The sequence below is a fragment of the Amia ocellicauda genome, chromosome 13 (genome assembly GCF_036373705.1).
Source record: "Amia ocellicauda isolate fAmiCal2 chromosome 13, fAmiCal2.hap1, whole genome shotgun sequence".
NCBI lineage: Eukaryota > Metazoa > Chordata > Actinopteri > Amiiformes > Amiidae > Amia > Amia ocellicauda.
In genome coordinates, this window is record NC_089862.1 from 2,975,206 (window position 1) to 2,990,456 (window position 15,251).

A 15,251-nucleotide genomic window follows, 5' to 3' on the forward strand; every position below is an offset into this window, starting at 1 on the left:
CAAAAATCATCTCCATTAGTCTTTGATAAGTGCCTGGTGCATCGCAGAGTCCAAAAGGCATTCTACTGAACTCGAATAACCCAAAGGGTGTACACTGACAGAATGCAGTTTCTTAATGATCTGCTTCCACTGCTGGAACCTGATTATACCCACTGGTCAAATCCAAATGTGGAGAACCAACAGGCATCACCTAATGCATCCAAGACCTCTTCTATTATTGGCAAAGGATAAGCATCTTTCCTCATTTTAGCATTTAGTTGTTAAACATGCTGAGACTGCCATTCTTCTTCTGGACAAGAACTATTGGGGGAAAATAGGGGCTACTGCTTTAGAACTTTGAGGTTCTAAAAGTGTTACCGAGGATGCCATCAGACTACTCTGAGTACCAGGTACCAAGACCATAGTTCTCCCAGGGACACACACCTGTGCCCTTCCATAGACCTTTACATTACCCAACATGGGACCAGCAGTGGCATGCTCTACTCTCTGACACTGCAGCAGAGCTTTCCTCCATAGTAGGTAAGCAAACTGCACCTGCGGGGTCTGAAACCATACAGCACCATTCTGCATAAACAACTCATTATAACAATCATTTATAATAATCATTCCCAACAAACCCGGGTTTACTCTTCTATGAGCACCAATATCCGGTGGGTCTTTAACCACTAACATCCAGGAATACGCTCAATGCACCTAGCTCCAACTAATCAATGTTGGATATATCTAAGCCAAGGAACTAAAACTCCCCCCAAATACACGTCCATCACTGGACATTGACCTACTAACCTTAGACTACATGATCTTCTGTGACATTGTCAGAGTCTAGAGAAACCCCTACTGAAATATGACTCATCATACCAGTGGGTACTAGTTTTCTGTTGGCTGCTGAGGCTGAGACACTGAGTCAGCTGTACAGGTACTGGTTGTGATTCACATTTTTTTTCCTAGATCCCCACTTTTAAAAATTCTTCATCACTAAATCAAGCTGCTTCTGTTGACCAACTCCTGTAATTAACTAAGCTTATATGTTCTTTGAGCTCCAGTAACTGCATACAGATTTTTTGGCTTTTTTTTAATTATTTTTATTTTTTATTTTTTGCTATTTGTGTGTGTGTATTTAAATTGAGATGATAATGTAGTCATTCTCAAATTCCAAATGTAATTACACTTACCACAGACTAGACAGAATTCAGCAGGAGTTTAATGCAAGATTGCCTGTTTATTCTGGCATCATATGTAGTACTGCCAAGATATGAATGGAGTTAATACTTTGTGGTGTCAGACTTTGTCTATGCACTATGCAAAATGGATCAGCAAGCCTGGACCCAGTTATAGCAGTCTGTTGCTGGAACAGAACGGATAAGAGGGAATCCTAGGATGTGGGTTTATTGGGATGCCTTTCACAGGTACTGTGAATAAAATAAATATAAAATAATAATACATTGGTAATTAAAAATGGTTATTTATGTTATGCTATTTATCAGTCTCTAAAGAGGTGAATATCCTGTGGCTATACAAAATAAAAAAATTAATGAATTGAATTGAATTATTAAATCTCCTACCCTTACAGAAAGAAAAACAACCTAATCCTCACAGGTAGGTTAAACTGTACCAATACTGCTCTCTGGTGGAAATGTTGTGCATTTTAGTTTTTGTTTAGTTTTTTGGAGATATTTGAAAAGATTAGTCAAATAAGATAATCAATAAAAAATAGTTGCGTTCTGTGACATTTGTGGACGTTCATGCATAATTACAGCCTGCGGACTTACTATGAATTATTCATTTAAAGTCAAATAGACCACTGTATGATTTCCAGATTTCCAGTTCAGATGACAATTGCTTTTTTTTAGTGACTTCACTAATTAAAAATGACTGTAACTGACAAGAGGGTGCATAGAAAACTTTGCTCTTTATTTAAGTCTAAGTATTCATTTAAGTATGTAATTTGATGTTAGCAATATTTGGAAAGACCAAAAAACAATCAATAAAGAAAGGAATAAGCAACAAGTAATTCAATGAAGATCAGATGTAAATAATCATAATCATAATGACATCAAAACAAAGGACACATTGGTGGTGTTTTGAATTTATTGTGATTTTTTGGTCATACAGATTGTACACCCCTGTTTATCTTTGAGTTTATTTTAGGGAAACAAATTGGCCTTCCAAATGTACGTTACCTAAAATATTATTTTAATAATAGTGTGATAATCAGCAAGTTTAAACTTGCATGGAAATGTCACCCTCATACAGATCTTTTCACTTTCAAGAATAAAACACAATAAACATAACTATCCAGTGTATAACTTTACATGCAGGGCTTAAGCAAGAGCTGTTCATAGGTTACTGCCAGCTGGAAATAGTGCATGAATTCAGGGTTATACAGATCTCTGTATCACCGCAAAATGCTGTATCCTGTTTCAATTCATGAGCAATTCAATAACCATCAGTACGCCCTCTGTTGCATCCTGTGTGCCTGCAGGATAACTACACACAAAGGCAGCATGATCCCACAGTGTGTTACTGCAGTTGTGTTGCCTTGTGGAAGATGCAGTCTTTTAAGTCAGGAAATTATAGCAAGGAAGTACTACATTTCTTGGTCCTACAGCTATCTGCAAATCACGAGCCTTGGAAACCAATATCAGATGAGAGTAAAACAGGGACAGATAAGTTGTTTTTTAAATTGTGACTTCCTGTGTCTTTGCTGAGAATCAATACAACCAATGTTTTTTTCCTAAATACACAACGAATTCCCACCAATTAGTTGACCGTTTATTTGATTGGGTCATCCTGAAAAAGCTCTGGGTTCCACTGGATGGGCTGCTGTGGCCCTTGGTATTGCTTCTCCAGCACGCTCAATAGGTCTCTAGTTCTTGCTGAGCGGTCCCTCTTCTATTACTGCGCTTTTGAAGTAAGCAGTGATTTTCTTCATTTACTTTTAGTGGGCACCATCATAATTCACAACCAAGATTATGCTGGTTGCAGCAGCAAGGACTAATTATTAAATAGATCTTGTATCAGTACCAAATACTAACTAGTGCATTGTACAGTCTTAACCTTACTTGCCTTGTTCTAAATTCAAGGCATTTTGTTTGCCTTTTTTATTGCTTCCCCACATTCTTTGGATGCGGAAAGTGATGAGTCCACATAAACGCCTAGGTCTTTCTCATGCGTTCTATCATGAGGTCTTTCTTCTTCCAGTTCTATTCCTCCCATAGTGTAATTAGTGTACATTTTTGTTACCTGCATGTAATACCTTGCACATGTCTACATTGAATTTCATCTGCTAGGTGTCAGCCCACAAATGAATATTATATAAGTCCCTTTGAATATCCTGTGCTGCCAAGATTGTATCTGCTGAGCCACCTATTTTAGTATCATCTGCAAATTTGACAAGTTTGCAAACTATCCCAGAGTCCAGATCATTAATATAGATTAGAAAATGCACAGGCCCTAATACTGATCCCTGTGGAACTCCACTAACAACCTCACTTCAGTTAGAAGCAACTCCTCTTAACGACACCCTCTGTTTCCTCTGTTTGAAGATGCCCTGCTGTGATGCACCATCATTCCTCACACTGACTCCAACTCACACTATGACAGATCCCCCTCTATCTGACTTTTGATGTTTGCAATAAGATATGATTTAAATATATTTGGCTATGTACCTGTAGCTTTAACAGACACTCCCTTTTTTTTGTTCTGAGTTAAGTAACATACATTCTTGTTTTATATAATTGTTTGAGTGACTGATCCCATATAAAAAAATAAAAAACAATAAAGAACATATATTTTAAAAGTATATTTTAAAATATAGTGCAATACTACACCATGACAGTGACATTTCTGCATCACTGAATGGCCCAGGCCTCTTAGCAAGATTCAAGATTGCTACAATATTTTGAATGTTTTGAAATACCCTTAAAATGTGTTTGGAAAAAAGTCATAAAATGTATTTAAATTGAAGTAAAATATATTCAAAATACATGTAATATATTTTAATCATTACCATTTATATATGTTGTTTTGTGCAATGAGTTTCAGTATTGATAATTATGGCAATGATATATTTTGAATGTGGTTTAAAATGTAATATAATATATTTTGAAATACATTGCACAAATGATAGGTTGCGTATGGAACCCCGGTTATCTGAAAAAGGAAGCACTGCCCAAGGGGGAGGGGTTGCTGCGCACTTCCGTAGGAACCCGATCGAACGCCACTCTATCAAAGCTGCCATTGGCCCCTGCGCTCATCACTCAGAACATGTCCCTTCCCACTTCCTGTTCTATAAAACATGACGTCAGTTCGTCCTCTTTTGCCGGGAGCATGACTCCCGTGCGACCTTGAAACCCTTGGGCAATGCTTCCTTTTTCAGATAACCGGGATTGCATACGCAACCTATCGTTAACTTTCAAGTCGGAAGCACTGCCCAAGGGGGAGGGGTTACTGTATAACAAAACCGTCGCAAGGGAGGAAGCAGCAAGCTGATAAGGGAGCCTGCCCCGAGGTGCACCGCTAGGGGACCTCGGCAACACAACTCCAGAGAGTAATCTCAGGGGCCCCGTAGGGCCGCACCTGAGCCACCCAGGAGCGAGGACCATAGTCATGCTCATGCTGGGAACTGTCTGCATTCAGCATATACAAAGCGGGGCTACAGAGGTTAACAACTCTTACGCCCTCCGCTTACAAGAGCAAAGCTGGCTGCTCTACTAGTGCAGCTAAGAGAGAGGCCGTAATCTACTTGCACAATGTCTGGCACGGGCAATCAAGCACTTGTGCGGCCTCCACGCAATATTATGGCAGTGGACCCCTGATCCAATAGGAGTGGGGCCACAGACCCAATGAGAAAAATACAACATAATATATAGCTGTCTAGTCAACAGAGTAACCGAGCTGAACAATATATAATATATACATATCGCGTGACAGCAAGACCGTCAGCGCGCAGCACAAGAGCATCCAACTCAACTAAACAGTACAGAGTGGAAGAGTTCCATTGTGCTGACAATTTAGATTTTGTACAAACAAACTATATACACCACAGGCCGCAGGAACGAACACATGCACCGCCCATGGGACACAGGAGCAGTTGACGCCTGCTGGTTAGACCGGCTAACGCAGGGCAACATTAGCTCTACTGTGTTAACAAAGGAACTATATACACAGTGGAACACGAGAGCCTGCTCACGTACTTACCGCTGAGGGCAGCAGCAGCGGACTCTTGCTCTATGGCACACAGCCAGAGCGGGCCACAGACCTCCTGACCAATGAACTATGTACACAGCGAGGCAGCGAAACTCAAGCGCCATCAGCTGGGAATGAGCTCCATTCTACAATTTCAGAACAGAGCCACAGTCCTGCTGTTTAACACAAATTATATATATACACATATATACATCATGGGGTGCAGGAGCTGGCTCATGCACCACAGGTGTCAACTGCTCCTGTGTTCCACGTGTCGAATAGCGCAGCTAACGCAGGGCAACTACAGCTCCGTAAAGGAGACAGCACGGCCACATGTGGGCTAGCGTGTCGATCCCTAGGGTTCCTGAGCGGTCTTGGACGGAGAACCATAGTGGACAGTGTGTGGACTCTGCCGAGGCAAAGAGATCCATGTCCGCCCTGCCAAACTGGCTCCACAGTTGTTGTAAGCGGGTGGAGGCGCCATTCCGAGACCGGGGGGCCTCCCCGAGAGAGGAAGTCCGCTACCTTGTTGGACAGGCCTGGAAGGTGAACTGCTCTGATGGAGCGGAACCGTGGCTGTGCCCACAGAAGTAGACGGCGTGCTAGACAGTACAGTCTGCGCGACCGGAGACCTCCTTGCCTGTTGATATAGGCAACCACCACTGTGTTGTCCGTCCGAACCAGCACGTCTGTCCCGCAGGACTGGCAGGAAATTAAACAGTACAAGGAGTACTACTTGTAACTCCAGGATGTTGATATGGAGGGCCCGTGTGGGCTCCGTCCACCTGCCTCGGACTCCACATCCGTCGTTCTTGTGAACGAAACTGAAACTGAAAGCGCAGCCGGACCTCCGGTGTGTGGACGGGACAGAACGGGATTAGCTATCAATAACAACTAAACACACACAAGACAGAGATGATGTGTACCGAAAACGGTGGTGAACAACACTATGAAGTGAGCCAGCCAGCCAAAATACGCAGTTTGAATGTTTATTACAAACACAGACACAGAGAGCTTACGTTCCTGAGTTTAGCGAAATGGCAGAAGAGCACGAACCTGCGCTGACGTCACGTTTTATTGAACAGGAAGTGGGAAGGGACCTGTTCTGAGTGACGAGCGCAGGGGCCAATGGCAGCTTTGATAGAGTGACATTTTGATCGGGTTCTCACGGAAGTGCGCAGAAACCCCTCCCCCTTGGGCAGTGCTTCCGACTTGAAAGTTAACCAACATATGTAAAGGGTCAAGAATAAAATAAATGACGTATTTAAAATATATTTTACTTCATTGACATATAACTTCATAATATATTGCCCTATAGGACTTATATAAATGGAATAAATGACAATATATTACAGTGTATTTTAAATGTATGTGAAATCCATTGACATGTATTGAAATATATTAGTTTTCCATATGGGATTATTAATCACTGATCAGATCTGACTGCATAGGTGAAGAATGGTAAATTTAAGATTGTACCCTTCTTCCCTGTGTAATCTCATTCTAATTAGCTTTGAGAAGGTTTTTCAAATGTAGCCCTTTTTCCTGATTATTGCACTTATGTATTAGCATGGCAAATGCAAACCTTAACAAAGTGTCACTCTATGTATTGCTTGAAATGCAAATACATTACAAAGCTAAAATGCTACTGCTCTATACAAGCAAACTGTTTTAATTTGACGTTGGCTTGCTGAATTGTAACATGGTAAGTTGAAAACAACATAAAACCAATACATTTCACATCCAACTTAAATAATGCTGCTGGTTGGCATATATGGGAACCCCAGCTTGTTTTTCAATCCTGCAGACACATGCAACTTTCAGCAACTTTACTCATTATCAGCACAATGGGAGAAATAGTCCAATCAATAACAAACACCCTTTGTATACTTGGCAGTATTGTGAATGCTGACACTCATCAACTCTAGGGGCAGGTCTTGAGGCAGTCTGCTCTATTCCTGATCGTAATGATCCATACCCAAGGTAACAAAAAAATCAGTATTCTTTAAATTTGGTCCTTAAGTTAAGGAGCACAATTTAACAAGTTTAGACAATAAAATCTCTTTCAAATAGTTTAAGTGGTAAGTTTGAGTGAGAAATAAGTCATTCTGACACATCAAGAGCTAAGATGGAAAGAAAGACATGATATTCAACATATGATAGTTTGTGAATTAAAACATATCAATGCTGAATTACAACAGCAGTGTTACATAGGCACTTACCATTTTTGTCCATTTACTGCTCTGAGTATGGCTCAGGGGAAAGTACTGGACTAAGTAGCATTGGCTGCTGTAATTCAGTCTTACCTATTTAAATGTCTACCTTAAAACACAGCATGTCATAATATAACTTGCTTGAAAACCCAGACAAAGTTAACCCCAAGGACTCAATCATGCTCTACTTCAAAGACTATGGCAAGCCAAATGGTCATTTAGAGTTATCTCAAAATGCATTTCAAGATATCTTGAAATATTTAGAGATATCTCTAAATAATGTAAAGATGTCTTAAAATCATTTAGAGATATCTGCAAACCATTTAGATATCTAAATAAGGTGTTTTTTAAAGATATCTCGAAATTATTTAAAGATATCTCGAAATTATTTGAAGATATCTTTTAAATGATTTATCTCAAAATCATTTACAGATATCTTCAAATAATTTTGAGATATCTTCAAATAATTTTGATATCTGCAAATCATTTAGATGTATCTCTAAATGTACTTTTAAATTAAATGTTTTGCAAATATCGAATTGATTTGCAGATATCTTTAAATTATTTAAAGATATCTTGAAATATTTGAAGATATCTTAAATTATTTGAAGATATCTTGAAATGAATTAAAGATATCTCTAAATGATCATTTGGCTTGCCATACTATACCAGTATTTGTGAGTGGAAAATAAGTTTAGGTATATTCCAGTAAATAGAAAGCACGTATTTACAACACTGAAAATAGTGAGTGTCTGGGACCTACCCTGTAACACTGTTGAAGCTGATTCTGCAGGATCCTTCAAGGAACACCTGGATAAAAAATCTAGGGTAAATTCAAAGCAAGATAGCCCCCATCTTCTCTCTAATCTTTCTTATGTTCTATTTCTGTTATTGTAAATTCCAGCCCCGGGTCTCTTAGTAATAGCCCCGGGTCTTTTGATCCAATTCTGATTATTTTCCATAAGGGCAGTTCTGCGCAATTATATTATACTGACGTGCGAAAACATAATATGAATCACAGCCCCAAACCTCGTACCGGAGAAATAAACGACAACCCACACACACACACACACACACACACACACACACACACACACACACTGCCCGCACGTAATGACGAAATCACCGTCAGCACCCCCCATACCCCCCGCTTGTACCGGAGAAATCACCTTCAGCACCCCACCTCCGGTTTAAACCTGAAGTATAGCGACGTCCCTGAATTCCAGTCTGGGTTCATGGAAAACAAATACAAACAGACTGCATTAATAATTTGTGAGTGTTTGTACGATGCCAGCATGGTAATAGTACATTAGATTGTGTGTAGTAATATATAAATCATCCCTTGTATATTTAGATCCATTCAATGTGGATATTCAGCAGGTCTTCCTCTGGGCTGTGAAACAAAATTGTTTGTTTGTGGGTTCCGATTACATGTTAGATTACTACTTTCCCAATACAATAAAATATACAGTTTGTAGTAATAAAGTAGTCTCTCTCAGAGAATATGACATTAACATTTAAAAGTAGGAAATGTGTGCAATAACTCTGCAGTGCTGTTTCTTTGTTTTTTCCTAAATATTAAACTACAATTAAATAAATAGCATTCAATTATTACCATATTGTCAATATTTGTTTTGAAAGCTGGAAAAGTGTCACTATCCTTGTACTACAGTTAATCAGTTTTATTAGTTGATTACTTTTGGTGGAGTGAGTCCCACATCAAGTACATAGCAATAGCTTTTATAATCGTTTCAATGTCACAGTAAACTAAACACTGTGATAAGTTATTTATTGCATGATTTTTTTGCAGTGACTCTTTTTTACCAGCAAGGACTGACAAGGAGTCTAATTACAGTGAGTCAATAAAGAACATTGGCCGCATTCCTTAGTACTGTGCCCTCAAAGACCTTTAATTTTGGAAATAAGTTTAACATTTTAGAAATGCATTTTTGAGAGGTAATAATATTAAATGTCCATGCATTTTGTTATAATACTATAAAGTAGTTACTAATTATAGAATACAGGTTTCTTACCAAAATGCTACAGTGCAATTGCATATAATATTCTTTAAATAAATCACCTGTGCGAAATACATGGATGGTTAAGTTTTAATTCATTGTTTGAAATACATGTATACTTGTAGAATATATACAACATATTCTAATTTTAGTAGATCGGTGGAGGTAGCTTTATCCAGTATACATTAATACATGAGTTCTTCACCATACAACTAATATGTTTAAATCAATATATGTGCCTACATTTTGTGGAGATTGATTCATTACATAATTTGGCCTAAGCCTGCATGGATGACTGAGCACATGTGTGTAGGTGTTGGGATCCTGTGACAGGGGAGTTAGCAAAAGGGCATGTGAAAAGCCATCAATGTTGACAGTGAGAGATATGGCTACATGTACACTATATTGTTGACAGAATGGTAAGGATGTTCTATGGAAAATGGTCCAATCAATTCAATAAACATGTAATTAAAATCTTTCCTATATCTTTCATATATAATCTAAAAGCACAATTTACAGATAAAAATGAAATAAAAATGAAATCATAATGATAATTATATCTGCACAGTACTAACTACTTATTGTGACTGATAGAGCAATTCAACTTTATATATTTATGTATATCACTTAATTCTTAATAACACAATTCTTAATTGTTTTTTGAACCCTTATATTTGAATGTGTATTTTCATTAGTTATCATTGACAGATTTCTGATTAGCATTGATTATTAAAAGAACAACAATACATATTAGAATATTTAACACATTACCTTTGCATCTACAAGAGTGCACTCTTTACTATTATAAATTGAAAGGACAATGAAAATAGGCTTATGGGTTCTTTGTCTAAGCAATGATAATTACTGATGTGAAAATCTGAGAGCTCTGTAAATTAGATTGACAGATAACAGTGTAAACTTTCTGCTAGCAAGCAGGAAGAAAAACAAAAAAACTCACCTCCTGCACTCTGCTGAGCAGGTTAAACTGAGAAACAGAGAATAAATTTTTCCTCCACACTGCAGCATTTTCTCATTGGCTGGCAGCTCAATCCATTCCTGACTTCTGCATCTCCCCAGAGGACAGAAGCAAGTTGCTGTATAAAAACCCAAGCTCTGCAGCATTTCTGAACTGGTGCAGTGCAAAGGCTCAAGCGGTGAGGTGTGCAGAAAAAGGGGGACTAAGACAACGGTAAAACATCAAACAAGCAGACATCATGAGCTACGACCCCTACAGCTCCCGCAGGCCCTGGGATGACTTCAGGGCTGGGCGTCCCACCAAGTCCTCCATCTCATCGTCTCTGTACACCGTACATCGCTCCGTGCCCTCTGTGAAGAGGTCCATCCGCCCAGCTTCCTCTCTGCCAGACTACATGGAGAAAGTGGACCTGACCCAGGTCAGCAGTCTCAACACAGAGTTGCTGGGTCTACGAGCCAAGGAGAAAGAGCAGCTGGTGGACCTCAATGATCGCTTTGCCACCTACATCGAGAAGGTCCACCATCTGGAGCAGCAGAACAAAGTGCTGCTGGTGGAGCTAGAAGCCCTCCGGCAGAGGCAGAGTGACCCATCACGTCTCCACCTCATCTACGAGCAAGAAGTCCGCAACCTGAGGGCCTTTTTGGACTCCGAGACCAATGAGAAGATGCGCATGGAGGCCGAGAGGGACCACCTGAGAGACATCTATGCCCAGATGAAGGATAAGTATGAGGAAGAGGTGCGCCTGCGAATGGACGCAGAGGATGCCCTCCAGAAGATCCGCGAGGAGGCCGACAAAGCGGTGCTGACCAACAGTGACATCGACGGAAGCATCACCTCCCTGGTGGAGGAGATCACCTTCCTCAAGAAGGTCTTCTCCGAGGAGAACAATGAGCTCTCTGCACAGATCCAAGCAGCCAACATCACTGTGGACATGGAAGTGGCCAAGCCTGACCTCTCCCTGGCTCTCAAAGAAATCCGCTCCCAGTATGAGAAGTTAGCCAACAAGAACATGCAGGCTGCTGAAGACTGGTACAGAACCAAGTTCGCCACTGTAGCTGAGATGGCCAGTAAGAACAATGAAGCAGTACGGTCCATCCGGGAGGAGACATCTGAGTACAGGAGGCTACTCCAGTCCCGGTCTTCAGAGATCGAAGCCCTGAGGAATGTCATTGACTCTCTGAACAAGCAGCTGGAGAACCTGGAGGAGAAGCAGTGCAGAGAAGTTGCCAAGTACCAGGTAAAGGGTTAAATTGAGATTGCACTGTGGTCTACATGCACACTGTTCTGAAAAGGAAACAGAGAGACACAGAGAAAGAGAAAGGAGAGAGATATAGAAGATATAAGGATGCAAATCTTCACTCTATGTAATAAAATCACCTAGCAGATTTAGAAAAACAGCTATACAATTTCATATTTTTTCTGAAATATGTTATTCATTATGCACGTAGGCAACTAATAGATATAGCCTATGCAACATAGTTTTTAAATATTTCAGTATTAGTGTTGACTAAAATTAACATTGATGTGTGCTAAGTCTTAAGCATGCTTATTAATTTATAATATGAAATATCACTCTATATGAAGAAAAGCAGTCTGCACAGCATACTTCTATTTATGGTTCATTTAATAAGATGTCATCTGTATCCTGGTACAGCACTAGAAATGTAATGAGATTCTCCTCTTTTTCAATATCTTTTTAGGAAAGGATAAATGAATTAGAGAAGGACATTAATGATGCTAAGCAGGAGATGGCCCGTTACCTGAGAGAATATCAAGATCTGCTGAATGTCAAGATGGCTCTTGACATTGAGATAGCTGCATACAGGTAACCCAGTTCTGTATTCTGTATTCAATGGTGCAAGCTGGTGCTGCAGAATATTTGTAACCACGTCCTGAAATAGTTTCAGGTTACTGAATGATTAGTAATATTTGTATAGTGCATTTATACATTTCACAAATAGTGGGCTCTGGTTATTTTATATATTGCAAATTTCCTTGGAAAGTATGGTTTCATACATGCCTCAAAAGATAAACTGTATTTTAAACATTTAGTAATGTTTGAGTGAGGACTAATGAGCTAATGAGGGTTCTTTGCAATCTTACATGGTTCAGCATTAGATTAGTTTTTTTGTTGTAAAAAAAAACATTATTTCTTATGTAGTTTGTGCTCTTTGTCTCTTGGGGGTTGATGTTAATTCCATTGCATCATTTGTATGAGTATGGTGACACTCTTAACATACTGATAACATCACTAATGCAGAGTTTGCATTTTCCTGAGTCAACACTGCAGAAACAAAATGAGTAGGAGGAAATTAATTTGGCCTGTTGTTTTTAACCTATCATAAGCCGGATTTTTTACTCTTATATTGTGTATTTTTAAAAGAGCGCCAAGTCTTGTTTTTCATGTGGTTTGTATACCACATAACACATATTTCTTCCCAAGTTAAAATGAAATATATTGTCAGGCCACTACTTTAATCATACTTATGTTAGATAATGATACACAACTAGAGGTTAAGTAGTAAAGACCTTTGCTGTTACACAAAAGAGGCAGACTGGGTGTTGATTTACATTAATGTAGATAGAGGCATGAGACCTCAGATCACTCTGGTTGTGACTGATGCCCTGGCCTGTTTGCTTCTAATGAATTCATTTTTCAGGCATTTTAGCTTTTAGCAATTAATGTGACCATTTCATTACTGTTATGAAACATGCCAGACACACTTGAGTATGCAACAGGAGTCAGAGTACAGAGCACAACATACATATACATATACATTTTTATATATGTACTGTATATATCCACTGCTGGATGATGGCCTCCCCAAGATGTTTCCACTTGTTTTGATCTATAAGGTCTCATTTCCATGTCTGCAAAGTTTTATATGTAATCTTCCCATCTTTTACGTGATCTTCTTCTAGGACTTTTTCCATCTCTTGGGATCCATTCAACAGTTTCATTTGTCCATCTTTGATCCGCTCTTCTTGCAAAGTGTTCGTCCCATTGTCATTTTAACATTTTCACATATTTTCAGTTGTTCTGAGATTAATTCATTTCTTTTTCTATCTCTTCTTGTTATTCTATGCATACATTTTCCTGTGCTTCTTTGTGTCGTCCACCATTTCTTTATACATATGTAAACATAATATAAATGTGTGATTTTTCCATATTGGTTTTCACAGAAAGCAAGAAGGATCATTTGTATTGGGGGAAATTTGATGTTTTCTAAAACACTGTTTTACCTTTTTCTTTCCACAGAAAACTTCTAGAAGGGGAGGAGATCAGGCTGAGCTTTTCTTCCTTGCCAGCTCTCACTTAAACAAGAATCCAGCCCAGTGTGGCCATACAAAAGCCAGCCGTGCCCTTGTTACTAACAAGAGGTCCATTGCAGACTCCCCCTTCTTCTCCACACACTCTAAATCTGAATGTAAAACACTGAAGGTACAGGCAATTCTGGATAACAGAAAGTAGCTGAGCTGAAGCACTGAGTGTACCAGGAATCTGAGCCAGAGCACAATATCCTTTTGGTAGAGCAATATATTTAAAGCATTAGATTGTAGAGCAGATTAATGTGCAACTTTAAATGTTACATGCCAGTAATTTAACCTTACAAAATAATTTATACCTAACATTAAAATTTAAATTAGGCTGTGGCTCTTTAGTTTCTGCTAAGCATAAACTATTGTGATTTTAACTAATTGGCTTTTGAAATTAGAAAAATGCAGATACAGAATAATAATAAGTAATAAATAATAATAAATATAATTTCTGCCAACAGGATATTGGCCTGCTAACCTGGTCCTATTGTACTTTTCAGTAAACCAGTAGAATTTCATATTTTGTTACACAGTAGCATTTCATTTTATGCAGTGGCACTTTATGCTTCTATCTTCCTCGATATTTTTATTTACTTACTATGAGCTTCAATTTCAAAAAAGTTTAGCATTACTTTTCAAAAAACAGTGACAATTAAAACTTAATTTATCTAAAAATAATCTGTTAATATATACAGAACATTCTTTATTTGGTTATAAATGTATTTAGATAATTGAGATCAATATTCTGAATTTAACTTAGCTGCTTAAAATAATGATTTCAGTAGAAGCTCACAATAAGCATAAAATGTCAGGAAGGAAATATGCTTTACTACAAGGCACTGGTTACAAAGACACCCTTCTTTGGTTTTTAAATCGGATTGCTTTTGTTATGTCTTATTTTAGCTGATTTGCACATAGTTTTCAGTTATTCAATCCCATTGAAACAAGATAGTGCACCGTAAACTAAAAATACAAACAAGAAATATTTATTTCAACAAGCTTACTGTTGTGCCGATCTTAGATCTGAATGGTGCTTTAAATCTATGAAAAATATATCAAAAGTGCACCTCGTTTAAGCCTGAAATATCTGTCAGTGGCAGTGACCTGATGAATAAACCTAAAATGGCATTACTGAGTTACATCTGAGTTTTTCTTTTTAGAGAAAACACTGCTTTCGGAACTACATGTCTTTTTTAACTGACTGGCATCCATTTTTCAGCAACATAATGACATTCACTACATTTGACTAAAAATGCAATAGTTGTGTTTTTGATGTACTCTTAATATTTACACCATGTAAATATGTTTTTATATATATAATAATTTAACTCACCGAAACAAAACAGTACATATTAAAATATTTACAATACATATTTTTAAGCATTATTGCACAAATGCTACAGAATCAATATGGTATGGCACTACAATTGTAATATTTTTATTTACTTTATGTAATTTATGGCCAATAGGACCTGAACATTTTTGCTGATTCTTTACACTATATTCAGTAATATTCAGTATATTGGTTTGTTAAAGAAC

The 15,251-nt window shown here is 38.3% G+C and overlaps 1 protein-coding gene across 1 annotated transcript; it reads left to right on the forward strand.

The window, feature by feature from the left end:
• Positions 1 to 10,539: 10,539 nt before the first annotated feature.
• neff2 (neuronal intermediate filament family member 2) lies at positions 10,540 to 14,843 on the forward strand. The gene is made up of 3 exons (XM_066719698.1): positions 10,540 to 11,631; positions 12,095 to 12,219; positions 13,654 to 14,843. Exons 1-3 carry the CDS (start codon positions 10,633 to 10,635, stop codon positions 13,712 to 13,714), a joined length of 1,185 nt encoding a protein of 394 aa, XP_066575795.1. The 5' UTR covers positions 10,540 to 10,632; the 3' UTR covers positions 13,715 to 14,843.
• The last annotated feature ends 408 nt before the right edge of the window (positions 14,844 to 15,251 follow it).